The 27,829-nt window shown below is 59.8% G+C and overlaps 2 protein-coding genes across 2 annotated transcripts in view; both read left to right on the top strand.

Annotated features, from left to right (window-relative positions):
* Positions 1–16,337, top strand: CCDC88B (coiled-coil domain containing 88B). Its single transcript, XM_007944815.1, has 27 exons — positions 1–60; positions 355–512; positions 641–752; positions 833–902; positions 976–1,034; positions 1,127–1,210; positions 1,299–1,442; positions 1,630–1,775; positions 1,885–1,966; positions 2,112–2,270; positions 2,794–2,940; positions 3,081–3,189; positions 3,381–3,517; positions 3,601–4,761; positions 8,600–8,727; positions 8,824–8,941; positions 10,133–10,228; positions 10,307–10,447; positions 11,012–11,268; positions 12,386–12,529; positions 12,676–12,862; positions 12,979–13,124; positions 13,317–13,415; positions 13,594–13,748; positions 14,305–14,499; positions 14,675–14,743; positions 16,282–16,337. The coding sequence occupies exons 1-27, from the start codon at positions 1–3 to the stop codon at positions 16,335–16,337; spliced, it is 4,419 nt and encodes a 1,472-aa protein (XP_007943006.1).
* Positions 16,338–18,865: 2,528 nt separating this feature from the next.
* The window catches only part of RPS6KA4 (ribosomal protein S6 kinase A4), an 11,469-nt gene continuing 2,505 nt past the window's right edge, over positions 18,866–27,829 (top strand). The window contains exons 1-11 of the mRNA XM_007944813.1: positions 18,866–18,920; positions 19,016–19,087; positions 19,773–19,991; positions 20,081–20,196; positions 20,836–20,943; positions 21,183–21,263; positions 21,349–21,452; positions 21,555–21,705; positions 24,417–24,581; positions 27,509–27,637; positions 27,720–27,826. Coding sequence (XP_007943004.1) covers positions 18,866–18,920; positions 19,016–19,087; positions 19,773–19,991; positions 20,081–20,196; positions 20,836–20,943; positions 21,183–21,263; positions 21,349–21,452; positions 21,555–21,705; positions 24,417–24,581; positions 27,509–27,637; positions 27,720–27,826 — 1,307 coding nt within the window. The remainder of the gene's footprint in view (positions 18,921–19,015; positions 19,088–19,772; positions 19,992–20,080; positions 20,197–20,835; positions 20,944–21,182; positions 21,264–21,348; positions 21,453–21,554; positions 21,706–24,416; positions 24,582–27,508; positions 27,638–27,719; positions 27,827–27,829) is intronic.

Here is a 27,829-nt window from a genome sequence, read left to right as displayed (position 1 = left end):
ATGGAGGGGGGCGAGGGGCCCAGACTCAGAGACTTCCTGAATGGCAGCCTGGCCACCTGGGTGAGGGGGGCAGGTGGGCGTGGGGCTGGATGGGAAGTCAGCAGCGGGAGGGGCTGTTGTCAGCGCGCCGAGGGTGGGGCAGAACTGGGGGTGAGGTGGCCTCAAATGTGGGCGTGGAGAGGTCCAGGGGGCTGTGGTGACAGGACAGGGGCCCAGAGTTGGGGGCAGGCATTCAGGGAATTGGTGAGGGGGGTGGGGTGGGGTCCTTGAGGGGCAAGTCAGAGGGTCCTAGGATTGACTCAGTTGGTGGGAGGCTCCCACCTGGTCCCCCTGAGCCCTGTCTGCTCCCCACAGGCACTGGGGCTGGCGAGGCTGGTCGGGGAGGCAGAGGATCCCCAAGGTGAAGATCAGGACGGGGGTGAACAGGAGGAGGAGGAGGGGCTCCTTAGCCCCGAGAAGAGATTCTTTCGACTCAGCGATGGGGCCCTGCTCCTTCGGGTGCTGGGCATCATGTAAGGGGTGGCAGGGGTGCGTGGTGGGAGGCGGGTCGGGACAGGCTGGGGTGGGAAGAGCATGAAGGGCGGCAGCGCTTGGCTAAGAGGGGGCGAGTCTTTGCCCACCTTTCCCCCCTTACCCACAGTGCCCCCAGCTCCAGAGAGGGACCACGGATGGTTGGGGACCAGGAGGGTCCCGCAGCCAGGCGGGTCCGGAACCTGAGCCGCCTGTGGGGTCGTCTGAGGGATTTCTACCAGGTGAGGGTCAACAGTGGAAGGCTAAGGTGGGAGCCTGTTCAGGGAGGGCCCCTAATAGCTCCCACCCCCTGCACCCCCAGGAGGAGCTGCAGCTGCTGATCCTGTCACAACCCCCAGACCTTCAGACGCTGGGATTTGAGCCCCTCTCAGGTACTCGCACCCCTAGCACCCCTCTGGCCCCTGACCCTGCCCCCCACCTTTAACCCTGTGGCTGTGCCTGCAGAGGAGGCCATGGAGGAGCTGGAAGGTATCCTTCGGCTGATGCTGGGGGCGTCGGTGCAGGTGAGCGGGCGGTTGGGAGGCCGGGGGGCCAGCCAGCTGGGCCTTGGGGGATGGGAGACTCTGGCGCCAGCCCCTCTCCCGTGTCCTCACAGTGTGAGCACCGGGAACTGTTCATCCGACACATCCAGGCCCTCAGCCTGGAGGTCCAGAGCGAGCTAGCTGTCACCATCCAGGAGGTACGGGGCAGGACAAAGGCCGGCCCTGGGACTGGCTGCACCCTCAGCTCTGCCTTCTCTGGATGAGCTCTTCTCTCTGTGTCCCTAGGTGACCCGACCTGGCGCAGGCGTGGTGCTAGCGTTGGCTGGGCCTGAGCCCGGAGAGCTGGCGTCCCCGGAGCTGGAGATGCTGTCCTGGAACCTGATGGGGACACTCTCGAGGCTGGCACGGGAGCGGGACTTGGGGGCCCAGGTAGGTGGTGGCGGAGGCATGGAGGGGCTTGACCTCCTCCACTCCTGGGCTGGAGGAACAGGAGGAGGGTTGGGCTTGGGGCCCAGGTGTGGGCTGTGGCAGCCAGGTTGATCTTGCGGTGGCTGGTGGCAGAACTGGGGGGCTATGAAACAGGTCTCTCCTGATCTCTACCCTTGAACTTGCACAGCGCCTGGCTGAACTGCTGCTGGAGAGGCAACAGGCCCCTCTCCCACCTGAGGCTCCGACCCAGCCTCCCCCGGAGGGCCCCTTGCACCACCTGGCCCTGCAGCTGGCCAATGCTAAGGCTCAACTGCGGCGCCTGCGGCAGGAGCTGTGAGTGCTCGCGGGCGGGGGAAGGGGGGACCCGGGGAGGGCAGGCTAAGACCAGGGAAGGAATGAGGTTTGTGGGCCCCACACCCTCTTCGGCTCCCTTTCCCTTCAGGGAGGAAAAGGCTGAGTTGCTACTGGACTCTCAGGCGGAGATGCAGGGCTTGGAGGCCGAAATTCGAAGGCTGCGCCAGGAGGTGCGCCTCACCACTCCCCGCCATTGCCTCTCTCCACCCCACCCCTACCCCATCCCATTACCACTGCCCGCAACAATCCTCTCCTTCGCGACCCTACGTCCTCTGAGCGCAGCCGGCCATTCCCAGCCCCGCACCGTCTGTCCAGGCCCAGGCGCTGTCGAGGCAGGCCAAACGGGCAGAGCTGTACCGCGAGGAGGCCGAGGCGCTGCGCGAGCGGGCCGGCCGCCTGCCCCGCCTGCAGGAGGAGCTACGGCGCTGCCGGGAGCGGCTGCAGGCTGCCGAGGCGTGCAAGGGCCAGCTGGAGGTGAGGGGGCGGGACCAGATGCTGGGGGCGGGGTCTGATGGGAGAGGGGTGTGGCAAGGAGGCGGGGCCAGCAGGGGAGGGGGTGAGTCTTGAGGAGAAGAGAGATTGAGTTAAGAGAAGAGAGGACAGGCGCCGGTAGAAGAAATGGGTGAGGACAAATGAGCTGGTGTTTAGGAAAAGGCCCTCAGGAGGATGGGGGAGAGAGGAGGGTGGGGCCCAGGGCAGGGGAGGCGTTGTCAGGAGGGAAAACCCCGAGTAGGGACTGTTGGAGAGGCACTGCCTTGGAAAGTGGTTCCAGAGGCGAAGGGGCGTGGCCTGCAGAAGAACAGGGCGGGGCTAGGTGCCTGGGACGTGGGGGAGGGGAGAGAAAGCCGAAAGGGGGAGGAGGAGGGAGAGGTGGGGCCTACAGAGAGACAGGGATGGGGTCAGAAGGAGCAGAGGTTCAATGGAAGTGGTTTGAGACCCCCGGCCCTGGAGCCGCGGGGGCCGCATCACACCTCGGCTCGCTCTGTTTACCCTGCAGGAGGAACGCGCACTCTCACGGACTCTGGAGGCCTCCAAGGCGCTGCTGGAGGGGCAGCTGGAAGCTGCCCGCGAACGCAGTGCTCGGTTGCACGAGAGCCAGCGCGAGAACCTGCTGCTGCGGACCCGGCTGGGCGAGGCCCATGCGGTGAGGTCGCCGGATGACCCCAGCTGAGTGACCCGTGACCCCTGGGGACTTTAGGGGTCTCCATGACGTCTAGCCCTGGTGCCATCTAGGGACCCTCAGGCCTACACAGGGAGGGCTGGCTGACTCTGCTCTCCTCCCAGGAAGTGGACTCTCTTCGGCATCAGCTGGACCAGCTGTCGGAGGAGAATGTGGCGCTGGAGCTGGAGCTTGGGCGCAGCCTGGACCCGCCCCTGAGCTCACCTGGGGAGGGTGAGGGGCCCTGCAGAAGCGCCGGGGTGGGGTCTGCCTGGGTTTCCTGCTTCTCTGGTGGAGGGCTTCTGACGTCACCCCCTTCCTAGGTCTCTGGGGGGCAGGCGGGGTGTATGTGAGGATCCAGGGTGTGTGAAGGAGCTAAGGATAGGGAGGGGTCCTGACCTTGTTCTCATGTCTGGTCCCCGCAGCACCCCTGCCAGGAGCGGCCCCCTCACTGCATGACGAGGTGAGGGAGGCCGAAGTTGGGCGGCTGAGGACCCTTGAGGTGGAGAATCAGGAACTTCGACAGCTGCTTCAGGTGCTGCAGGGGCACACAGGGCGACAGGTGAGCCCCCCTCCCCTCCATTCTAGCAGGTCCCCCCTTGACCTCCTTCTCTGGGCCTATCTGTCCCTCTTGTGTGTCCTCAGCCCCCCCTGCTGGAGGAGCAGAGCGAGGACTCCACAGATCGGGAGCCGGCTGCAGCTCCCCTGCCACTCCTGGCTGCCGCCGTGGGTGCCCAGGGCCTGGTACCCCAGGCGAGGGAGAAAGGCCCCCAGGCTTTGGACCTAACTCCCTGGACATCAGACTCAGTGCTTCAGGGGTCAGATGACTGTCCCCAGGCATCTGAGTTAGACACACAGGCAACAGAGAGGCCACTCCAGGAAGCAGCCAGGGCCCCCCAGACCTCAGACTCGAGCCCTCAAGAGCCTGGGCCTCCTGTGGAGACAAAAGAGTCCCTGGAGAAGGAGGGTCATGGAGACCCTCTCCAGACCCCTGTCTCTGTTCTGGCTCCATCCCAGAATCCAGACATCAAAATTCAGGCCCGTTTGTTGCTGGGAGGAGAGACTGGGGAGAGAGAGGTTCCCACAGGGCAGTCGGTGTCTGAGACCCAGGAGCTGGGACTGGAGAGCCCCGAGCTCAAGCCAGGACCACTGGACCTCAGTGTGCAGTTGGGGGAGCAGGGGACATCAGGCCAGGGATTGGCCCCGCCCAATGCGCAGACAGAGGCCAGGGACCGTGAACAGATGCTGGAAGGGCTGGTAGGGGAACCAACCCAGCAAAAACCACAGCACAGGTCAGAAGGGGCTCCTGAGGCCCTGGCCTGGGAGGGCTCGATGCCCAGGGAGCTCCTGACCAGTGGTGTCCCAGAGCAGGGGACTCTGAGGGAGGAGGTGGCCCAGCTGAGGAAAGAGGCTGAGGCTCTCCAAGCTGAGCTGGAGGCCCAGGCCCGAAGGCTGGAGGCTCAAGACACGGAGGCTGCCCGTCTCTCGGAGGAGCTGGCTCAGGCACGCAAGTCAGAAGCTGAGGCCCACCAGGAGGCGGTGGCCCAGGCCCTGGAGCAGGCCCGGCTGCGTGAGGCTGTGGAGGCGGCCGGCCGGGAGCTGGACGCTGCGGCGAGGGAGCGGGAGGCCCTGGCCGAGGCTCTGGCAGCAGCGGGCCGAGAGCGGCGGCAGTGGGAGCGCGAGGGGCCCAGGCTGCGGGCCCGGGCCGAAGCGGCTGAGGAACGGCTGCGGGCACTGGAGGGCGAAGGTCACCGACAGCTGGAGGAGGCAGAGAGGGACCGGCGGGAGAAGCAGGCCCTTAGAGAGGTATGTCGTCGGGGCTCAGGGCCACCAGAATCGGCAAGCAGGCTCCAGGCTGGAGTCAGCAGGCAGGGTCAAGTTTGGGGTTATTAGAGTTTGGGGTTATTAATTCCACCAAACTCAAAAAACCACTTCCACTGAGTCGATTCTGATTCATTGCACCCCCATTGGGTTTCCGAGGCTGTCAATCTTTACAGAAGTAGGTTGCTTTATCTTTCTCTCGAGGTGGGTTTGAACCACTGACTTTCTAATTAGCAACCAAATGCTTTATCCACTACACCACCGGAGCTCTTTTTATTAATTTCACCAGCAGTCACTTAAATGCCCAGCACTGTGCTGGGCTCAGGGTCCAAGCCACCCCTGCCCTCCAAGTGTGTGTCTGGCCTGGGTCACATAGTGGGTGTCCTCTGTCCTTGATGCCACATTCGGTGGGGTTGCTTGGAGGGAATAAGAGTGTGGACCACTTGGCTGTGACCATGGGCGGTAACCCCTACCCTAGTTCCTCCTTTAGAGAAGTGCTCTTCACTGGTGCCTCAGTGGGTCTTTTGGAAGACCAGGGAAGGCAAGCGCGCTGCAAAGGCCTGCTGTGAGTGCTCAGGAAACATTGGTTCAGGGGCCGAGTACCCAATAAGCAAGATAAGCATGGGCTTACTTGTGCTTACTGGGTGCTCCGTCCCTGTCAGGGATTGTAAATTTGATTCTGTAGGAAGGTGCTGTGGGGTTGGGAGAGAGATGCCAGCCGTGCCTAGAAGCAGAATCTTTGATGTGGTAAAAATGTGAAATTGTTCAGATTAGTAAGTAAGCACAAGTAAGCCCGTGCTTACCTTGCTTAGTGGATAATTCAACCCTGCCTTGGTTTTTAAGAGCAAAGTGCTACAGGGGCTCATAGAGGGAGCTGAAGGCCAGGTTGGGCAGGGAGGCTTCCAGGAGGTGTTGAGGGTGATGGGATTTCACGGCATGGTGGGGTGGTGGTGATGGTGGTGGTGGTTGGGTGCCATTGAGTCAGCTCCAACTCATAGTGCTCCTTTGTACAACGGAATGAAACACTATCTGGTCCTGCCCCATCCTTACAATCATTGCTATATTTGAACCCATTGTTGTAGCCCTGTGTCACTCCATCTCATTGAGGGTCTTCTTCTTTGCTGATCCTCCACTTTACCAAGTATGATATCCTTCTCCAGGGAATGGTCCCTTCTGACAGCATGAGCGTAGTAGGAGAGATGAAGTCTGGCCATTCCTGCTTCAAAAGAGTATTCCGGCTGCAATTCCTCCAGGACAGATTTGTTTGTTCTTCTAGTGGTCCATGGTACATTCCATGTTCTTCGCCAGCACCACAATTCAAATACGTCAATTCTTCTGTGGTCTTTTTTATTCACTGTCCAGCTCTCACGTGCATATGAGGCTATTGAAAATACTATGGCTTAGGTTAGGCTCACCTTACTCTTCAAAGTGACATCTTTGCTCTTAAACACTTTCAAGAGGTCTTTTGCCCAATGTACTATATCGTTTGATTTCTTGACTGCTGCGTCCACGGGCGTCCATTGTGGATCCAGGGAGGATGGGTGGGGGCAGGCGTTTCAGCCAGAGAGAGCAGCATGTCCAACAACTTGAGAGCAACACTTGAAGGTGTTAAAGACGCTCATGGGCTGAGAGGAGTCAGGGCTGGCGGCTGGAGAGGCAAGTTGGGCCAGCTCTGGGGGTGTTAGGACTCCATCCCCAGCACAGAAAGGCATCAAAGGGTGTGGCAGACCGGTGTGGGCCATCAGGAAGCAATGGCAGTGGTCCAGGTGGCAGGTGAGGCTGGTGGGGCGGGATAGGGGATGGGGGGAGGGAGAGACAGGAAACACCTTTATCCAATCATTCAGACGTATTTAGGGCATCTCCTTGGTGCCAGGTTCCCCATTCTTGGGGAGGCACTGACAATTCCAGGGTGGAGATGAAACAGTGCTGGGAGCCCAGGAAGCTTAACTCAGCTGTGATGTGTCAGGGAAGGCTTCCTGGAGGAGGTGGCTTTCTTTACCAGAAGGAGGCCGGCATGAGTCTGTAGAGGTGGGATTGAATCCTGTGAAGTGTGAGGTGGGGTGTGGAAAAGGTGAGGCTGAGAAATTTAGCAACTTCCTGTAGGGCAGGGCCTGAGCTTCCTTCCAGGCTAAGGAAGGAGTTGAGACTTTTTTAATGAGGGAAATAGGGAACAGCCACTAGCTTGAACCCAGTGACCTGGTCAGAGCTGTGTGTTGAGAGACCCATGAGGGGAAGTGGAGGAGGTGTTGGTCTGTGGGGCCAGTTCTGGGGGTGAGAGGGCCCTGCAGGGTGAGGAACTGACTCGTCTGACTGACAATGAAATGAGTGAGGAGGGAACACACTGCTGGGGTGACCCAGTGTTCATAGGGCAGGGCAGGACGGGGAGGTCTGGAGAATTGCAGGGTGCAGTGAGGCGATAAGGCCGAGAGGCTGGCTTGGGGGTCTGCTCTGTAGGGTGTGATCGGGAAATGCTGTCAGGCTGACCTTCTCATCAGCTGTGTGGCTTGGGGCCAGTTACTTCACTTCTTGGAGTCTCAGTTTCCTAACTTGTAAAACCAGAATAAAAACAGTACCTGTCTCACAAGATCCTGTAAGATTACAGACGAACGTAGGCAGCTTGGGACAGCCCCTGGCACCTAGTACAGGCTTATTCCGTGGAGGATAGGATCAGGCTGGTGGGGAGGAAATGCCGGCAGGTGGCAATGTGATGAGACTAGGAAGGGCTGACAGGCCTGAGGACTCAGATGGTGGGAGAGGATGGGGACAGAGAGGGGGATTTCCTGGTGAAGACATGGTGTGGTGCAGGAGGAGGTGGTGGAAGTGGTTGACCAGGTGGAGGTGAGGGGAACCAGGGGCCAGGGGTCGAGGTGGATGTTGAAACCTCTGAGCTGAGAAGAAGGCAGTTGGAGCCATGGAGCTCCGACTGTAAGGGCTGTGGCCAGGGCCTAGAGGAAGCCATGCAGAGGCCTGGGCTCAGGTTCCATTCTCCTTCATTTGGACCTTCCTGGCCTCAATCCCTGGCTCTAGTGCTGCCTGTGAAGCAGCGGTGGCTTATGGGACTTGTAGTTTTTCAGAAGAGGCCATGGCGAAGAGTGTCGGGAGGTGCTGTGCCCAGGGGCGAGGCCTCGGTGGTTGTGAAACTAGGATGGTTGTTTTCAGCAGCAGAGGCTTGTGGCCTTGGTTTCCAGTGGCAGGATTTGGTGGGCAGCAGGTCAGAGTCTGTACTTCCCTGTGGTTTCATCCTGTCAGCTCCCCCACCCCAGCTCAGAATGGTTTGGCCCACCTCCTTCTCAGGCCCACAGGCCGGAGCGTGCCTCCCACCCCCTTCCACGATGGTGTGGCCCAACCGTCACAGTCCACCTCCGGGTCCTCCCAGACCCCCAGTTAGGCCTGACATCCCTGAGTTCAGATCCCTGGCCTGCCAGCCCTCCGTGGCTATCCTCCTGTGGCCAACAGCGTTCCCCAGACCTGCCACGTTGGGGCCCTCATGCCCTCATGGCTGGCCTGGCCTCAGCCCGCAGAGGGTCCCCACGTCACTCTGTGCACACAAGGAACCGTGGGCTCAGACAGGTGAAGACACCTGCCCAGAAGGGTGTCTCCCCGCTGCGCCAGCCCCCCAGCTGTTTCACACCCGCTCTGTGAGGCCACCAGGCTTTGCTCCCATTTTACAGATGGGAAAGCAGATGCCCAAAGGATAAAGGCATTTGCCCAGGTGACAGAGCAAAGACAGGAAGCAAGATGTCCTGACTCTCAGTCTCTGTCTATGCCTGTCCGGGATGGTGGGTGTCCCTTCTGGCCCTGAGCCTACTCTGCTTGTCCCCAGGAACTAGAGAAGGCCGTGGTGCGGGGCCAGGAGCTGGGGGCACGGCTGGAGTCTCTGCAGTGGGAGCTGGAACAGGTGGCTCGGGAGAGGCAGGAGTGGCTGCAGGAAAAGGAGAGCCAGCAGCAGAGGTGAGGAGTGCCGAGCAGGAGGCAGGGGTGCACAGGGGCTCAGGGGCGGGCAGGCGGAGAAGCGGTGAGGGCTGGTACCAAGGCTGCTCCTGGCAGGTACCGGGGCCTGGAGCAGCGGTTGGAAGCGGAGCTGCAGGCGGCAGCCACCAGCAAGGAGGAGGCGCTGTTGGAGCTCAAGTCCAAGGCCCAGCAGCTGGAAGAGGAGCTGTTACAGGTGAGCCTTGTCCACTCCGTCCGTCCCGTGAGCTGAGTCCAGGGCTACGTGTGTGCCCATCCCTGCGAGCCCCCTTTTTGGCCTTGCCCCTGGATTCTCGGCTAGCTGCTTGCCGATTTGGGACCAGCTGGAGGTGGCACTGTGCTGTGAGTCAGGAGGCCGTCCCCTGGGCTGACTCAGCTCAGGCTGTGTGCTGTGTGACCTTCTGCTCCACCACCCCCAGTTCATCAAACGCCTAGAACCCTTTGGGCTCTGCTCTAAGGTGCCACTGTGCCTCTTTCTCTCGGGTCCATGCTTCCCAGTGGCTCAGCCATTGTCACTGGGGTTCAGGAAATGTTCATGGAGCACCTGTGTGTGCTGGGGGAGCTCCGGTGGTGTAGTGCCACTTGACTGCTAACCAGAAGGCTGGCGGTTCAAACCCACCAGCCACTCCTTGGAAGGAAGATGGGGCAATCTACTTCCCTAGTGATGTTGTTGTTGTTGTTGTTGTTGTTATGTGCCGTCGAGTCGGCCCCGACTCATAGCGACCCCTCCTTGGGTTTCCGAGGCAGTATCACTACGGAAGTAGGATTGCCCAACCTTCCTTCCGAGGAGTGGCCGGTGGGTTTGAACCACCAGCCTTCTGGTTAGCAGTCAAGTGCTTTAGCCCTAGTGATACCGCCTCAGAAACCCAAGGAGGGGACACTATGAGTCCGATTCAATGTGACGGCAGTGAGTTTGGTTTTTGTTTTTGCGTGTGCTGGGCCCAGGGTTTAGGTAGTGGTGATGGAGCCAGACCTGGCCGTCGTCCTGGAACTCACAGTCTAGTGAGGACAGAGGCAAGAAAGTGGGTGACGAGAACTTAGAGGGGCTGCAGTGGGGCTGAGCGGGTCTGATGGAGCACCCGCAGGGCTCCTGGTGTGGGGAAGGTTTGCTGGAGAGAGCGGGGTCCAGACTGGGGGCTCAGAGGAAGAGGATGGGAGCAGAGTGCCTGCAGAGGAACTAACATGGGCAGAGGAAGATCCGCAGAATACAGAGAAGTTGACAACCCTAGAATCCACCAGGAGCTGCGGGAGCCAGACTGGGGCCACGGGAGCCCGGGGAAGGCCGAGTGATGGAGGCGGGGAGGGCAGTGCCAAATGTTGTTGGAGGGTTGAGGCTGGTTTAGGGCCCTGCATCACCGCCGTGACCTCTCAGGGCCTCTCCTTGCAGCTTCGCCAGAGCCCCGAGGGGCTGAGGCCCGAGGAGCAGGCTGTGCCTCTGACGCGGGAGACGCAGAGCCAGCGGCTCATTGAGGTGGAACGCAGTGTGAGTGTGGGCCGGGGTGGGCCTTAGGGGTGTGCCAGCCGCCTGGCCCCCACTGACCCTTCCTTCCCCTCCTGGCAGAACGCGGCGCTGGCGGCCGAGAAGGACGCTCTGCGGGGACAGCTCCAGCATTTGGAAGGGCGGCTGGGGAACATGCAGAGCCGGGCCCAGGAGCTGCTGCTGCAGAGTCAGCAGGCGCAGGAGCGCAGCAGCCGCCTGCAGGTGGGTGGCTGGCTGCCAGGGCCCCGTCCTGGCCCCCTCCCTGGCCCTGCCCCGTCCCCTGCTCAGTTACTGTGCCTCCGCCCCTTCATGAGTTATTACTGTGCATTTTCCCTGCCCCAGCTGCCAGCCAGGAGCCCCCCAGTCACATCGACTCTTACCCTCTGACCCCGCCACCCTTTCCTGCACCCCTTCTCCTTGCCCCTGTCCACTTCAACTTGTCCCTTCCCCTTGTCCCTACGTCCTTCCCTGTCCCTGCTTCCTTCTTCCTACCCTAGCCCCCACATCTGCACCCCTTTTTGCCCCGTCTCCAGCCCTCGCCAGCCAGCCATGAGGCCACGCCTTTCCCCGACCCCCTACCCGGGATCCCCCACCCCATCTAACCTGTCCCTGCCTTTAGCCTCTTGCCTCCCTCTCCGTGGCCTGGCGCCAGCACCAGACTCCATGGCACCCCTGCCTTCCCCTGGCCCCCCCCTGCCGCCCCCACAGCTCTCCGCTCCCCCTCTGCCCCGCCTCCTGCCTGTCCCTTCCCACCCCAGCGGGCCCTGCCCCTCTCTCGTGTCCCAGGCCGAGAAGGCCGTGCTGGAGCAGCAAGGCCAGGAGCTGCACAGGAGGCTGGGGGTGCTGGAGGAGGAGGTGCAGGCAGCTCGGCGGTCCCAGGAGGAGACCCGTGGGCAGCAGCAGGCCCTGCTGCGGGACCACGAGGCCCTGGCCCAGCTGCAGCGGCGGCAGGAGGCCGAGCTGGAGGGGCTGCTGGTCCGACACCGCGACCTCAAGGCCAACATGCGGGCGCTGGAGCTGGCCCACCGAGAGTTGCAGGGCCGGTGAGCCGCCAGCACCCAGCTCCCCTCTCCGGGTGTAGAGGAGCTTGCCCGCTCTTCCCGGCTGCACATCCCCTACCCGTGAATCCTCACACCACCACTCCTTCCCACGGTCCCTCCCTCTACCCTCCCAAACCAAAACAACCACGGCCATCAAGTCAATTCCGATACTCACAGCATCACTCAGGGACAGGGTGGAACAGCCCCACAGGGCTTCCAAGGCTGTCAGTCTTTACCCAGCAAAGCCCACATCAAACCCACTGCCTAAGAGTTGATTCCAACTCACAGCGCCTCTAGAGGACAGACTGGAACTGCCCCATCGGGCTTCCAAGGCTGTCAGTCTTTATAGAAGGAAAGCCCAAACCCAACCCACTGCTGTCAGTCCGTTCCAACTCACAGCACCCCTAGAGGGCAGAGTGGAACTGCCCCATAGGATTTCCAAGGTTGCAGTCGACACAGTGCCTAAGGCATATGACTACTAACCAGAAGGCTGGTGGTTTGAACCCACCAGCCACTCTGCAGAAGGAAGACGGGGCAATCTACTTCTATAAAGATTTTACTGCTTCGGAAACCCAGTGGGGGTCACTATAGGTCAGAATCGACTCGATGGCAAAGGTTTAATCTTTAAGGAAGTTGACTGCGACATCTTTCTCCTGAAGAGTGGCTGGTGGTTTTGAACCTCCAACCTTTCAGACAGCAGCTAAGCGCTTAACCACTGTGCCACCAGGGCTCCTCATGTTCAGTTTAAGTTAGTATGAATTCAGTGGGAAAAGTGCAGATAACTTTTTATCCTTTAAAAAAAATAATTAGTAATGTGAGAAAAGTTTTTCACCTGGGGGTACCCCCAGAGTCTCTCTCAGGTCCCACCCCACCAGGGCCACACCCCGGTCAGCAGAGCCTCCTCTGCTTTGAGACAAGGCACCCCAGCTGCTGCTGGACTCCCCACACTCCAAGGGGGGGTTCATGCTGGGTCTTGTTTATGGGGCAAAGCGCACCTTTGGCTTTGCCTGGTGGGGCGTCGTGTGCTCAGGAGGGTGGCAGACCCAGCCCCAGAGGTGCAGCCTCCCGCTCGTCCTGCCCCAAGGCCCTTGCAACCCTCTCAGCCCCTTGCTCGTCACAGGCATGAGCAGCTACAGGCCCAGAGGGCCAACTTGGAGGCGCAGGAAGTGGCCCTGCTGGTGGAGCGGGAGCGCCTGATGCAGGACGGGCACCGGCAGCGGGGGCTGGAGGAAGAGCTGCGGCGGCTGCAGAGCGAGCACGACAGGTGCCGGCCAGGCGTCAGTGTTCCCATCTGTGCAATGGGCGGGTGGGCATTTGGGCCTGCTCCTTGCCCCTGTGGGGTCCCGCTTTGCCTCCTCTCCTCAGGGTGGCTCCTCTGGCCCCTTGGAGAGCAGCTCCTGGTCTCCACAGAGCTCAGCAGCTGTTGGCCGAGGTGTCCCGGGAGCGAGGGGAGCTGCAGGGCGAACGGGGGGAGCTACGGGGCCGCCTGGCACGGCTGGAGCTGGAGCGGGCGCAGTTGGAAGCACAGAGCCAGCGACTGCGGGAATCGAACCAGCAGCTGGACCTGAATGCCTGCCGGCTAACCACCCAGTGCGAGGTGTGTGTGGGAGTGGGCGGTGGCTGGGGGGTGCGGGTGGAGGCGTAGCCTGGGGGAGCACAGCCAGCTGCCTTGAGTCGGGTTATGCCTCCCAACCTGTCCTCGCTCCCTGCCAGCTGCTGACACAGCTGCGGAGCGCCCAGGAAGAGGAGAACCGGCAGCTCCTGGCGGAGGTGCAGGCCCTGAGCCGGGAGAACCGGGGGCTCCTGGAGCGAAGTCTAGAGAGCCGGGACCACCTGCACCGCGAGCAGTGCGAGTACCTGTGAGCTCCTGGGTGCCGGAGCGGGCCCTGGGAGGTCCTGGGAAAAGACCTGAGGACTCGGGGACGGTGCCAGCTTTTCAGCCCCTATGGGACTGTATCACTGTGTTGACAGCCTGGTTGTAACAGTGTGTACTTGGCGACACCGGTAAGCCCCCAGCCTCATGCCCACCTTGCCCTTCCCCATCCCACCAGGGCCCAGCTGAACGCCCTGCGCCGGGAGAAGCAGAAGCTGGTGGAGAAGATCATGGACCAGTACCGTGTGCTGGAGCCTGGGCCCCTGCCCCGGACCAAGTGAGCTGCCCCTCCCACCCTTTGGGCCAGGGTCCTCCCGCCTGGCCCAGCCCAGTCTTCTCACCCCCACCTCAGGGAAGGCCCTGTGAGGGTTCGCTTGGCCTTAGCTATCCCCAGCATGGCCCTCCCTCCCCGCTTCCTCCCTGTCCTTACCCCCTTTGTGCCCTCTTGCCCCCAGGAAGGGCAGCTGGCTGGCAGACAAGGTGAAGAGGCTGATGCGGCCCCGGAGGGAGGGGGGCCCACGCCTGGGGGCCGATGGGGCTGGCAGCACCCTGAGCCTGGGGGGCCCCCCGGAGACGGAGCTCCCCGAGGGCAGGGAGGCAGACGGGACAGGTGGGTCTGGGGGCTAAGGTGACCAGGATGGTCCCTAGCCCAGGTCTCTCGCCCCCACCCTCACGCCTGCCTGTGCGTCTGGCTGAGCCTTTCTGTCTGGCCTACCCTGCCGCCCACCGCCGCCTGCCACGTGCTTTCAGTGCCCTTTGCCTGGGTCCCTCTTGGCGGGTGCCTGCCTCCTGACTGCAATGCGCCCCCACCCCCAGACAGTCCTCCCCATCTTCAGTGGTGCCTGGGACCTCAAAGCAGCAGGGAACTTTAGTGAAAGGTCATTTATCCCAGTCAGCAAATGAGGAAACTGAGGCCCAGAGAGGGAGAGCACCTTGCCCAAGGTCATCACAGTAAGTTAGTGTCAGAGCCAGCGCATGGCCCTGCCTCTGGAGGGTGATGGCGCCACTGTCGCAAACCGACCTGCATTGCCCATTGGCCTCCTGCTAAGCCCCGCCCCTGCGACCTCTCCTTGGCCCTCTGTTGGCTCCGCCCCTGCGGCCTCCCATTGGTCCTTTGCTAGTCCCGCCCTTGCCTGTGCTGCTCAGACCCCTCCACGTGCTTTCAGGGCTCCCTTCGCCAGCACCCATGCGACGGGCCCAGAGCTCCCTGTGCCTGCGGGATGAGACCCAGAGGCGGAAACTCAGCTCGCGGTTCCCGGTGGGGAGAAGCTCTGAGTCATTCAGCCCCGGGGACACCCCCCGGCAGCGATTCCGCCAGCGCCGGCCAGGCCCCGTGGGGGCACCCAGCTTCCATGGCAAAGGTTGGGGACGAGGGGGGGTGTCCCTGTCTCCGCTAGCCCCCCCACCTCCTTGTGGACCTACCATCTCCCTGGGGGAGGTGGGGCTTCTCTCCCTTCCTGTGTCTTCCCCCAAGCCCCATCACCTTTGCCCCAGTCCCTGCGGCCCATCGGCTACCTCCTTGTGTCTCTTCTCCAGGATCTGGTGTGGGATGGGACGGCTCCGTCGAGACCCTGGCGGAACATGAAGCAGATGTCAGCCGAGAGGGTGAGTGGGGGTTGGGGAGGGGGTGAGACTATCTGCCGCCACCCAGGGCTCCTGAAAGTCCTCACCCCATCCATCTGCTCGTGGGACAAAGAGTTGAATTTTTACTAAGTGCCTGGCCCTATGCTGGCTGAGGACACAGCAGGGAACACTCTGGCAGGGGAGACAGTGAGCAGCCCTCCGATAGACATAGGATGGAACCCCTGGGTAATTCCACATTTCCTAGTGGCCTCATCAGAACCAGTAAGACGAGGCAGATGAAATGAATGTTAATGGTATTTTCTTTAACTCAGTATACCTAAGATATTGTTCCAACACGTAGGAGGCTCTGGTGGCGTGGTGCCTAAGGCACTTGACTGCTAACCAGATGATTGGGGGTTCAAACCCACTAGCAACTCCTCGGAAGGAAGGTTGGACAGTCCACTTCTGTAGAGATACCGCCTCGGAAACCAAGGAGGGGTTGCTGTGAGTCGGGACTGAGTTGACGGCTGTGAGTTTGGTTATGGAGAAGGCACTGTGGTAGCTCAGTGGTTAAGGGTTTGGCTGCTTCCTGAGAGGTTGGTGGTTTGTGTCCACCAGCCGCTCCCTGGGAGAAAGATGTGGCGGTCTGCCTCATAAAGATGGCAGCCTTGGAAACCCTAAGGGGCAGTTCTGCTCTGCCCGATACAGTCGCTACGAGTCAGAATCGGCTTGATGGCAGTGGCTCTGCTTTCGTTTGGTTAATCTTTATGGTAACAGGTTGCCAGGTCTCTTCTCCTCAGGAGCTGCTGAGTGAGTTCAAACAGCCGAGCTTTCACTTAGCAGCTGCGCACTTAACCATGTAGCCACTGTGCGGCCAGGCTTCTTCCCTAGAATATTCCCCAACTGACGTTCTGTTGTCATTGAGTCGATTCTGACTCACAGCGCCCCTAGAGGACAGAGTGGAACTGCACCACAGGGTTTCCAAGGCTGTCAATCTTAAGGGAAGCAAAGCCCAAACCAAACCCACTGCCTTGGAGTGGATTCTGACTCACAGCGCCCCAAGAGGACAGAGTGGAACTGCGCTACAGGGTTTCCAAGGCTGTCATCTTTATGGAAGCTGACTGCCTTATCTTTCTCCCTTGGAGGGGCTCGTGGGTTTGAACTGCCAACTTTCTGGTTAGCAGCCACATGTTTTAACCGCTGTGCCAGTGGAACTCCTTTTCTGACTCATAGTGACCCTGTGGTAGGAGGTGATAACGTTCTGGGAGAAAGTGGAGAGTGAAGGGGATTAGGCATACCCGGAAGGTAGGTTTCTGCTGCAATTAGGGGCTTAGGTAGGACTCCCAGAGGAGGTGGAGTTGGAGCAAAGACTTGGAGGTGAGAGTCTGTTAGGTCTGCGTATCTGAGATCAGCATTCCAGGCAGGGGAGACAGCCAAAGCCAAAAGCCTGTGTGTTCAGGACAGGTGAGGAGGGCGGGGTGCAGCCGGAGTGGAGGAGATGGTCAGGGGGCTGGGGCAGGGCTCCCGAGGACTGGGGGCGCCTCCTGAGTGAGGGGGCCTGAGTTGAGCCTTCCTTCCAGGCTCCGAGGTGCAAGAACCGGAGAAACGCCCCCTCGCCCCTTCCCTCAGCCAGTGACACCGCATGGACAGGGACCATGGGAGCCTCGCCTTCTCGCCACTGGAGCCTCGGTGGGGGCTCCCGCCAGCCCAGGAGCTCGGGGAGCCGGGGCGCCCGAGGGGAGGTCTTGGACAAAGAGGCCCTGAGGTGGAGCTGGGACGAGCTCGTGGGCAGGGGCGATGGCCGGCCCCCACGAACAGCCCCTTGCCAGGGCCTTGGCTGTGCCATGAAGCCCCTGCCGAGAAGGCGGTCTCTGGGGGATCGGCCTGTGGAGGGAGGCTGGTGGGATCGGACAAGAGAGCCTCCCACTGGGTCCAGGTGGGGAACCGAGGCCCACCCCCGGCATATGTGAGCAGGGCCAATCTCTGAGCTGGGGCCAGAGGGATATGAGAATAAAGCGAGGACGCGGCCACCTGAACTGTCTTGTCTTCTGGCTGCATGCAGGGGCTGCAGAGCACCAGGGACACAGCAGCCCCACGTCCTCCTGGCTGGCGGGGCCAGCAGACTGTGGCTGGGGGCCTCCCCGCAGAGGACGTTTGTCAGGGGAGGCCAGCCGGGCTTGCCAGAGCCTGAATGCCCCAGTGTGGGGAGTGTATTTTGGGTAGTGGACTTCAATGTTGTAGCAGTGGGTGGGGCCTGAGGCCTCAGCTCCCCCTTTGCAAACCCCAGAGGAGCTCTGCTGGTGCAGTGGTAAAAGCATTGGGCTGCCAACCAAAAGGTCGGTGGTTCAAACTCACCATTTGCGAAAGATGAGGCAGTCTATCTCCATAAAGATTTAGAGCCTTGGCAATTCTTCGGGGGCATTCTGTTCTTTTCTATAGAGTTGCTAGAGTCCAAATCCACTCGATGGTAGTGGGTTTGGGTGGGCAAGCCCCAGAGGCCCTGCTTCCTGCGCGGGTGCCCTCTTTTCTCTCTCCACATTGGCCCCCCTTCTCATCCCCTCATCTCCACACCTTTGGGGTTGAGCTCTTCCCCAGGGAACTCAGCAGCCCGGTGGGGTGCCACCTAGTACCGAGGGTTGCTATGGAGGCCGCAAGGAGTGGGAGGGACCAAGAATCTGGCCAGGGCCTGGAAAGGGGGGCACTTAGGCAGGGTGGGCTGCCTGGGGGTGGTCAGAGCTGGGAGGGCAGCCTTCTCTTCTCCCCATGGTGATCAGCAGAGCCTGGTGTACGGGGTTTCCATCGCCCCTGCCTTGGAGTTAGTCCTCAGCTCTGCCGTTCTTTCTGATGGGGTGGACTCCACAGCCCCCAATTGGGCTGAGGAGCAGAAAGGCCTCAGAGTGGGGGCTGTGAGGGCTGTCGCACCCTGCTTGATGACCCCTGTTAGTGGCCAGGGAGTGGGAGGTCTGGGACTTGCCTGCCTCCAGGGACTAGAAGAGAGGTTAAAGAGGCTCCCTGTCTGATGGGGAGAGAGGCTGCCCCTGTGTGGCTCTGACAGCCTTGTGGAGGTCTACCGTGGGCTCTGGGCTGGGTACTCAGGCTTGGGGACAACAGGGGGACAGAGACAGGTAAAGTGTGTGTGGCACTGGGCAGGTTTCCAAGGTGGCTGGGGAAGCTGAGGCTTTCTGCAGTCCCAGAGAAGAGATCCAGTTGAAAAATCCTTTTGTGCACCCTGCTATGTCTGGATTAGACCCCAGCCCCCCTCTGGCGCCCCCTGTAGGTGCTAAGAGGTTCCAGTGGCCGGAGCCCAGTGACAGTAGCCTAAGCTCCCCACATACGTCTCCTGCAGAAGCAAGTCCACAAGAGAGGGGGTGTCGGCTGGCTATCTTGAGGTGCAAGCAGGAAACTGGACCAGTTTGGTCCCAGTGCCCATGGGCTGGATGGCTTCCAGGACCCTGACACCCTCTTGCCTGCCCAGGGCAGCTGGCTACACTGAGTGAGAGGGGCTGGGCTGAGGCTGAATTGGATGAGGCGTCTGTGTGACCTCCGGGGCTGCTCATCCGCCAAGGGTGCACACAGGGCCCCTCCCCTGTTTGCTGAGGTCACAGTGGTCACACACGGAGCCAGGGAGCTGTGGTTTTTATGAAAGCCCCGGCTTTCGCTGCTGGCTGAGGAAATCAGAGCCAGACGCAGGCTGCCCTGGGCTGCATGCTCGGAGGGGTAGGCTCTGTGACGCCTGCTGCGGTCCTTCCTGCACCGTGAGACAGTCTCCTGGTGTCTGCACGGTGCTTCACCAGATCTCGGGGGACAGACACCTGGCTCGAGGGCTTTGCCCAACAGAGGCTGCAGGTTATCTAGGACCACAGGCATGGCTCTCAAGGAGGGAGCCCCAGATCCCCGGGAAGGCTGCGTGTCCCCCTAAACCCTGAGCACACAGCCCTGACGCCTGCCCCCACTTGAGACAGGGCCACCCCCCACCAGCCGCCCACTGCAGCCCGGCGCTGTCACGTTCCAGCCGCCTGACTCAGGCCACGCAGGGCGGGGAGCCGAGAGGCGGCGCCCGCCTCAGTCCGGAGGCGGCACCAGGAAGTGCCCGCCCCGGCCGGAGCCGCCATGTAACCGGCGCCGCCCGGAGCCCGAGCCGAGCGGGCCCGCGACCCGCCTGCCATGGGAGACGAAGAGGAGGACGAGGGCTGTGCAGTGGAGCTGCGGATCACAGAAGGTAGGGCAGGAGCGGCAGGGAGCGCAGGGGGCCTGCCGCTTGGGGCAGGGAGGGTCGCTGTCGGCTGGGCTGATGCGCTGCCCCTGTGCCCGCAGCCAACCTGACCGGGCATGAGGAGAAGGTGAGCGTGGACAACTTCGAGCTGCTCAAGGTGCTGGGCACGGGAGGTGAGGACCCCTGGCCCCCTGACCAGGTGTCCCAGGCTCAGTGCCCTGGGCCTCCCTGGCCACAATTCGCCTGGGCCTGGGCCAGGCCACCTGGAAGGCCCCCCACCCTTTCCCGGCATAGCTGCCTGGCTTGCCCCGCCCTGCCCTGCCCGGGTTTGCATGCCCGCTCCCAGGGCCGGTTGCACGGTGACTTGGTTCCTCCCTGCAAGGTCCTGTATGTGCGTGCCCCCTGCCCGGTTCACCAGCCCTGTCCAAGCCTTGCACCTCCGCGCCAGTGAGCTGCACAGCTCCTCCCTTCCCCCCTGGGTAGAGCCCCCTCCCCCGCTTTGCAGACTCCCACAGCCTCCCGCACCTCTGCCTCCCTCCTTGGACTGCACCCTCTCGCGTCTGCCAGCCCTCTGGCGAGTTCGCACATGCCCAGCCCCCATCCCATGCTGCGGACCTCCTGGGGTTGCACGCACCCCAGTGGGGTTGCACATTTCTGCCTTGGTTTTGCGGAGCACCCTCCTGGGGTTGCACATCTTTTCCTTGCACACCTCTTCCAGCCCTTTGCACACCTGCCTGGCGCCCCCGGCTCCTACCCTCGATTTGCACATCCTCCTGGGTTGGCATCAGCCCCACCCCAGCCAGTCCGCGCCACCCTCCCGCTCACCGCCCACCCTCCACCCACTTGCTGCTTCCACAGCCTACGGGAAGGTGTTCCTGGTGCGGAAGGCGGGCGGGCACGACGCGGGGAAGCTGTATGCCATGAAAGTGCTGCGCAAGGCGGCGCTGGTGCAGCGCGCCAAGACACAGGAGCACACGCGCACCGAGCGCTCCGTGCTGGAGTTGGTGCGCCAGGCGCCCTTCCTGGTCACGCTACACTATGCCTTCCAGACTGACGCCAAGCTGCACCTCATCCTGGGTAAGGGCAGCTGCACGCCCCCCGGGCCAGGGTGGGTGCCGGTGTGGCCACCCCAGCGGGCACTCTCTGACCCCCAGCCCGTCCCCCAGATTATGTGAGCGGCGGGGAGATGTTCACCCACCTTTATCAACGCCAGCACTTCAAGGAGGCTGAGGTGCGCGTGTACGGGGGCGAGATTGTGTTGGCCCTAGAACATCTGCACAAGGTAGGTGAGGCCCCACCACACACACACACACACACACACACACACACACACACACGGCTGTTGCCATGGGGACAGGTCTGGGCCTTGGAAGGGCCTTGCAAACATGGCCACCTTGGGGCTCTCCCTGGTCCTCCCGGGGTGTTAGGCAGTAGGTTCAGCGGGGACTGGAGCTGCCTCACTGGTCTCTGGAAGAAGGCTTCAGCTTGGCCTGGGTAGGGCGTCTGCCCCTGGAGTCTCGGCCAAGGGGCTTTCCTGTCACAGGGAGCTTGGGGCTGTCTCCTTCGCCACTCTCACAGAACTTCCTCAAACGCAGACCTCAAGTCTTACCCGCAAGGCCTCCTTGAAATGAGGCCCCTCACCAGGCTTTCCTCCCTTGGGACCTTGGGGTTAAGCCCATGAGCCTCCTCCTGGGGTCCCCCTTCCTTGCCTTTGTTCCTTGGAATGGTCGCATGCTGTGCCCGCTCCTGTCCCCAGGGTCCCTCTGCATGCAGGTGTCCGTGCTCAGGGGCCTCCTTGTCCGAGCAGGGACCTGGTTGGCAGCAGCTGTGGACCGACACCGGTGGGCTGCTGGGCCCTGGAGGCCTGCAGCTGGGGAAGGTCCTGGGGGAGGGAGCTCAGCGTGTCTCTTGTCCCTGTCAGCTGGGCATTATTTACCGAGACCTGAAGCTGGAGAATGTTTTGCTGGACTCTGAAGGCCACGTTGTCCTCACAGACTTTGGGCTGAGCAAGGAGTTCCTGACGGAAGAGGTGAGCCAGGCCCCGCTGTGCCGGCTGCAGCCCCACTCAGGCCTCTCCTTCCCGCCTCTTCCCGCCCTGCACCTGGCTCTGTGTTTCCTGGGGTGCAATGGACCCCAAGGCCCTGCGTTCAGGACACTCCCACTGTCCCCACACTCACAAGTCCATCAACTCCTCACTCTGAGCCTTGAGGGGCTGCTGGGGCCCAAGAGAGGCCTTGGCTGCCTAAATGTGCCCTCCTGTTCTCCCAGAAAGAGCGGACCTTCTCCTTCTGTGGCACTATCGAATACATGGCCCCCGAGATCATCCGCGGCAAGTCGGGCCACGGCAAGGTGGGTTGGCGGGGGTGCGGGGGGTGCAGGGGTGCTGGGTGAGGCAGGGCGGCTCACGGCCCTCATCCTGGCTCTGCCCTGGCAGGCCGTGGACTGGTGGAGCCTGGGTATCCTGCTGTTTGAGCTGCTGACGGGGGCCTCACCCTTCACGCTGGAGGGTGAGAGGAACACGCAGGCTGAGGTGTCCCGGTGAGGAGGGCCGGACATGGAGGTGGCCAAGGGCCAGGGGCCTGCCTGGGCAGGGCTGTGGGGGTGGGCTCGCTGCCCCTGACACCCCCCCAATCCTCCCAGACGGATCCTGAGGCGCTCCCCCCCCTTCCCTCCCCGGATTGGGCCTGTGGCACAGGACCTGCTGCGGCGGCTGCTTTGCAAGGACCCCAAGAAGCGGCTGGGCGCAGGGCCTCAGGGGGCGCAGGAAGTTAAGAGCCACCCCTTCTTCCAGGTGAGGCTCCCGTCTCTGGGCCCCTCACCTCCCTGCTGTGCACACCTGGGCTGGGCTCCTGCTCTGGGTTGGAGGACGCAGAGGGAGAGGCTGAACGTGGCCGGTTTTACTTCATCCAGACACCCCCCTGCCCCCCCCCAGAGAAAGCAAGCCACTGTGCCTAAGCCAAGGCTTACCCTCTCATCCACCCTGTGGAGATTTCACACATGTGGGGCTGAAGGAAGGAATTCCAGGTTCGGCATGTCTGGGCTGGCCGGGACTTGGGAACAGGTCAGCCAGACAATCGACAGGCCCAGAGAAGGGAGGTGACTGCCCAGGATGGCCCAGAGAATGGTGGCAAGCTGGGCAGAGAACCCAGATCTCCTCTGGGGCCCAACTTAGTAACCAAGTCACAGGTGTTCCTCTTAACGTCCACTTGCACCTTTTGTTCTGTGCTTGTGTGATCTGAGTGCCTGCCATTCAGGTGGACTATTGGTAGAGGAGCCCACGTGGGTCTTGGCTCACTTGTTAAGAGTGCACACGTGTTCAGTGCAGAAGGCATTCTGCCTCCCTGTGAGACCCTGACCCCTCAGACGCTGGGCCTGGCCTGTGCCGTCACCCAGCGGGACCCGTGGCAGTGAGCACCCACCGTGTGTCAGCCCTTGGCCCGTGTTACCTCATGGAACTCTCAGAACCATCCTGATCATCGCCACTCTTAGAGGCAAGGAAGCTTAGGTTCAGAGAGGTTAAGTAATTTGCCCAAGCTCACCCAGCCAAGAAGTGACAGAGCCCAGATTCAAGCCCAAGTCCAGGAGCTTGAAGTCCTGTGCTCTTAATTGCTGCATTCTTTAGTCTGCATGTGGGCCTCAGCTTTGCCACTTTTCTTCTATGGTGACAAAAGCTCCCTTTTATGGTTGCTTATTAGGCCCTTGGGTGGCACAGATAGTTTGCATGCAACTACTAATTCAAAGGTTGGTAGTTCAGACCCACTCAGTGGCACTGCAGAAGAAAGACCTGGCCATCTGCTTGTATAAGGATTATAGCCAAGAAGACCGTAGGGAGCAGCTGTCCTCTGTAACGTGTGGGGTTGGCATGTCTGTAACACACAGGGCTGCTATGAGTCAGAATTCACTTGATGGCCGTGGGTTTGGACTGGCTTTTATTGTGGGCCAGGCCCCCTCTTACCTGCATTACAGACACCATCTTCTTGAGTCGCCCGAGCAAGCACCACCCAGAAGGGCCTCGGGAGATGCTTTCTCAGACGGGAGTCTAAGTCTCCGTGGTGAAGATGTCTCTTTACAAGGGAAGGAGGGGAAGGGGTTAAGTGTCATATTCCTTCAGTGAGGACCTGCCAGGTGCCGTGCCGGGTGTTAGGAGCAGGCTGATCTGCCCACAGGAGAGGACCCAACGCCTTTGAGACCTGAGGCCTGGAAGGGAAGGGGTGTTCCCCCTCTTTCTGTCGCCTTTCTGGGCGGCCCCTGACTCTTTGATGGTAGCAATGCTGACATCCATGTCTAACTCAAAATGGTAGGATCTGGTGGAATAGAATTTGGCTGCTAGAAACAGACAGCATCTAATGACAACAACAGTAACAAAACAGAAATTGGAATCAACAGTGGCCTGAACAAAAAAGAAGTTTATTATCACTATTTTTCTTCTATAAAGTGTGGAGGTTGGCAGACCAGGGCTGTCCTGGTGTTTTCAGGAATCCATGGTCCTTTTTCCCTATGCTTCTCCATTCTGGGGAGCTCTGGTGGCGCAGTGCCTAAGGCACTTGACCGCTAACCAAAAGGCTGGTGCTTCAAACCCACCAGCCACTCCTTGGAAGGAAGGTTGGACAATCTACTTGCGTAGTGATACTGCCTCAGAAACCCCAGGAGGGGTCGCTATGAGTTGGAGCTGACTCGATGGCAGTGAGTTTGGTTTTTTGGTCTCCATTCTTAGCATGTAGGCTCCATCCCTGGGCTTGCCTCACAGTCCAAGATGGCTGCCGGAGCTCCTGCCATCTAGGCTGCTTTCCGGGCAGGAAGCAGGAGGAACGAGGGTGGAAAGGGCAAAAAGGGCACTTGCTAACTGTCAGTCCCCTTCTTGAGGATCTTTCTCTGGAGTTCTACCTTATAAGTTTTGCTTACAAGTCACTGGTCAGCCCTCACTGCAAGGAAGTTCATAAGATATCCTTTAGTTGTATATATTGCTGCATAGAAAAAAAGTGGGGGCTCTAGTATTAAGGAAGACAAGGAGAATGGATGTTGGAGGGCAATTAACAGGCTTTGCCACACTGACTTAAACATGAAAAGGCATGTTTTGGCTTCCATAGGTGAAAAGTCTAAGGGATGAATCTGACTTCAGGCAAGGCTGTATTCAGGTGCTCAAACTGTCATTAGGAATCGCTTTCTTTGTCTGTTAGTTCTGCTTTTCTTCATGGGGCTCCATCACTAGACCCTTAGGGTCTCCCAGCAGTTCCAGGCTCACATCTCCCAAATCGAAGAGAGATTTGTTTATCCCACCAATTCTATTAAAAGTCCCAGAATTGCTTGAGATGGTGGAGAGGTGGTTCTAAGGGAAACAGGGATTCTATTACCAGAAGGAGGGGAATGGAAGCTGGGGACAGGAAGACAGCTGCTCAGCCCAAACGCCAGATGGGCCTTTGCCTCCTGGAGGAGTTGCCAGGTGAGGGTGGCCTGAGTCCAGTTCCTGACCTTTAACCCCGATATCTGATCCCTCTCTCCTAGGGCCTGGATTGGGCTGCTCTGGCTGCCAGGAAGATTCCGGCCCCATTCCAGCCCCAGATCCGCTCCGAGCTGGATGTGGGCAACTTTGCGGAGGAATTCACCCGGCTGGAGCCTGTCTACTCGCCCTCTGGCAGCCCCCCACCTGGGGACCCTCGCGTCTTCCAGGTGAGTGAGAGTTTAAGGAACCCAGGTATAGGGGAGGTGCTGGGTGACCTGTGGACACCGCACAGGCCTGGTGTCCTGACTGGGACTCAGCATCTCCCCCAGGCCTCTCCCTGCTTCACGTACCCCAAGTTTAACTCAGGATCTCATTGCTCAAAAAACCCATTCCCATTTAGTCAACTCCATCTCACAGCAACCCAACAGGACAGAGTGGAACTGCCCCAGAGTTTCCAAGGCTGCAGTCTTTACGGGAGCAGACTGCCATGTTTTTCTTCCACAGAGCAACTGGTGGGTTCAAAGTGCTGACCTTTTAGTTAGCAGCTGAGTGCTTAATCACTGCACCACCCCGTGCTTCCTCTCTAGTGTCCATGCAGTTGTCCTTCTCCCAGCCCCGCCCCCGCTCTGCTCAATCCTCACGGCCCCTTTCTTCCCCGTCACTCTCCACTCTCCGTAGCTGAGTGACCTCCTGACTCAAGCCAGCGGGACCCTAGCCTGCTCTGTCTTCCTCAGTCTCTAGGGCTCTGCCTCCTGAGAATTCCCAAAAGACAGCACACAGCTGCATTCTCATGGTGCTTGGAGTCACTCCTAGAGATGGCTACAGCAGGAAATGGCTTCAAACGCATGCTTTTCTTTAGCTTTATGGACATTTCCCCCTACTCATCATCTCTTTGTTGTTATTTAGAAATACCGTGTTACATGAGCTCCTTTGCTCTTTGCTCTGGTGGTACAGTGGTTAAAGCATTTGGCTGTTAACTAAAAGGTTGGTGGTTTGAACCTAACAGCCGCTCTGCAGGAGACAGATGAGGCGGTCTGCTTCCATAAAGATCGACAGCCTTGGAAACCCTGTGGGGCAGTTCTGCTTTTCCCTAAAGAGTTGTATGAGTCGGAATTGACTTGATGGCAGTGTTTGGTTTTTTTTTTTTCCCCAGTAGACGTGTAGGAAGAGGCACCATGTTTATACCGTGTGTTTGTAAGCCTGTCCACCTCCTCACATTTCCTCCACCCAGTTCTAGAAGCCCAGGCCTTTGCTCAGTGGCTGAGGCCCTGCACGGTGTGGTCCTTGCTCAGGGCTCTAGCCTCAGGGCTCCGAAGTGTCCCACTTAATGCTCCCAGCAGCACCGAACTGCCCGAGGTGCCGGAGCAGCCCTCTGGGCCTTTGCACATGCTGTTCCCTCCGCTTGGAGTGTCCTCTCCATAGCTGTCCAGCTGGCAGGCTCCCACCCATCTTTCAGGATCTCACTGTGGGAAGCCTCCCTGCTCCCCAGGCCCACTGGGTGGTCCCTTCTTCTGACAACTCTTCCAATCATTCATCATCGCAAACCCTGACAGCCTGACTGAGACGTGTCCCCTGGTCCAGAATAGATACTGTGACTTTAATGTCTCTGTCCTCATGGCCAATGTAGGGCTCCAGAAATACTAAATAAGAATAGACCAGTATCCAGTGTGGATGGATCTGTCCCCTCCATGTACTCTCAGAGGTGACAACTCTCTGGGTACCCCTTGTTCCATCATCACAATCCTAAGCAGAAAATTTTTCTTTTTTTTCTTTTTATTGTCATTTGGGTGAAAGTTTACAGAGCATACTAGTTTTCTGTTCAACAATTTATACACACTTTGTTTCATGACGTAGGTAGCGGTCCCCTCAACGTAACTGCACTTTTCCCAGGGCTTCCCTGGGTTGCCTGTTCCCATTTGTCCTTCTTTCCTGCCTTCTGAGCTTTGTTTTTAGGCAAATGCTATCTTTTTGGTCTCGTGTGCTTGACTGTCCTGGGTCCTTTCTTCCTTGGTGTTACTGTTCCCTTTATACCAATAAAACCAAACTCACTGCCGTCGAGTCGGTCCTGACTCAGCAACCCCTCCGTGGGTTTTGGAGGCGGTATCACTACAGAAGTAGATTGCCCAACCTTCTTTCTGAGGAGTGGCTGGTGGGTTCAAACCGCCAGCCTTCTGGTTAGCAGTCAAATGCCTTAGGCACTACCCCGGCAGAGCTCCTGTTCACTTTATAGGCATGTCTGTCGTTTGTCAGAAAGTTGATCTCCCAGAGTGGATTCAGTTCCAGGCCTAAAGAGTGTCTAAGGCCCACAGCCTGGGGGTTCTACCAGTGTCTGTCAGCCCAGTAAGCCTGGTCTTTTTTATGCTTTTGAGTTTCGTTCTATTTTTCTTTTTTTTCTCCCTCCCTGGCCAGAACCTTCTGTTATGATCCTGATCAGAGCAGTGGGTGGTGGTAGCAGGGCACCATCTAGTCCTGGTCTCAGGGTCATGGAGGCTGTGCTTCACATGGTCTATTCGTCATTTGGGCTAACTGTTTCCTTGAGGAGAAAGTTCTTGCTAGTGAACCAGCGGTCACTTTCATTCATTCACTCAATGATTCAAGATGGTATATTGAGCACTGCAGTATGCCTGGCTGTGATCTGGTCAGTGGGGACGTACCAATGAACCAACCAAACAAAAATGCCACCTGCGTGGACCTCACAGCCTAGGGCACAGTGGGCTGCATTTTTCAGAAGATGACAAACACATGGTTCAAATTACCCTTGAAAAGCCCTTAAGTTGCCAGGTCATGGATCCCTAAGAAGGGCATAGAGTTAACTTTGGGTTCTCTCCTTGAGAGGAGGGCAGAGTCTGGTTTGAAGGGAGGCATAGACGTTTTCTTGTGCACAGAGTTGGATTCTCATGAACCAGGCAGGTGTGATGTCTGGCCTTGGTACTCAGATGCATCCAGGCCTCACCTTCTGGGCTTCTGTGCTGGGCCAGGCACTGCCATGGACCTTGTGGGACACTATGAGGACAAAGGTGGAAGGACAGATGGTGGGGAACAGACATGGACCCAAGTACTTACAAAACAAACGTGCCCACACCAACTGTGTGACCAGGACGTCCCGCCTGCACACAGTAGCCACCCACCCAGGCCCCTTTCCTCTGCCTGGCAGGGATACTCCTTCGTGGCCCCATCCATCCTGTTTGACTGCAACAACGCTGTGATGACTGATGTGTTGGAAGCACCAGGTGCTGGAGACCGGCCAGGCCGTGCCGCCGTTGCCAGGAGCGCCATGATGCAGGTAGTCTGGACCAGGTTGGGGGGGGATGCTGGTCCTCAGCCTCTCTGAGGTGGGCTCCCTAACGCGCTCCCTTTACCTCCAGGACTCGCCCTTCTTCCAGCAGTACGAGCTGGACCTGCGGGAGCCCGCGCTGGGCCAGGGTAGCTTCTCCGTGTGCCGCCGTTGTCGCCAACGCCAGAGCGGCCAGGAGTT

This window comes from Orycteropus afer, unplaced genomic scaffold (genome assembly GCF_000298275.1).
Source record: "Orycteropus afer afer isolate SDZICR_OR568_19922 unplaced genomic scaffold, OryAfe1.0 scaffold00130, whole genome shotgun sequence".
In the NCBI taxonomy this organism is placed as follows: domain Eukaryota; kingdom Metazoa; phylum Chordata; class Mammalia; order Tubulidentata; family Orycteropodidae; genus Orycteropus; species Orycteropus afer.
This window is presented reverse-complemented; position numbering and strand designations above follow the sequence as displayed.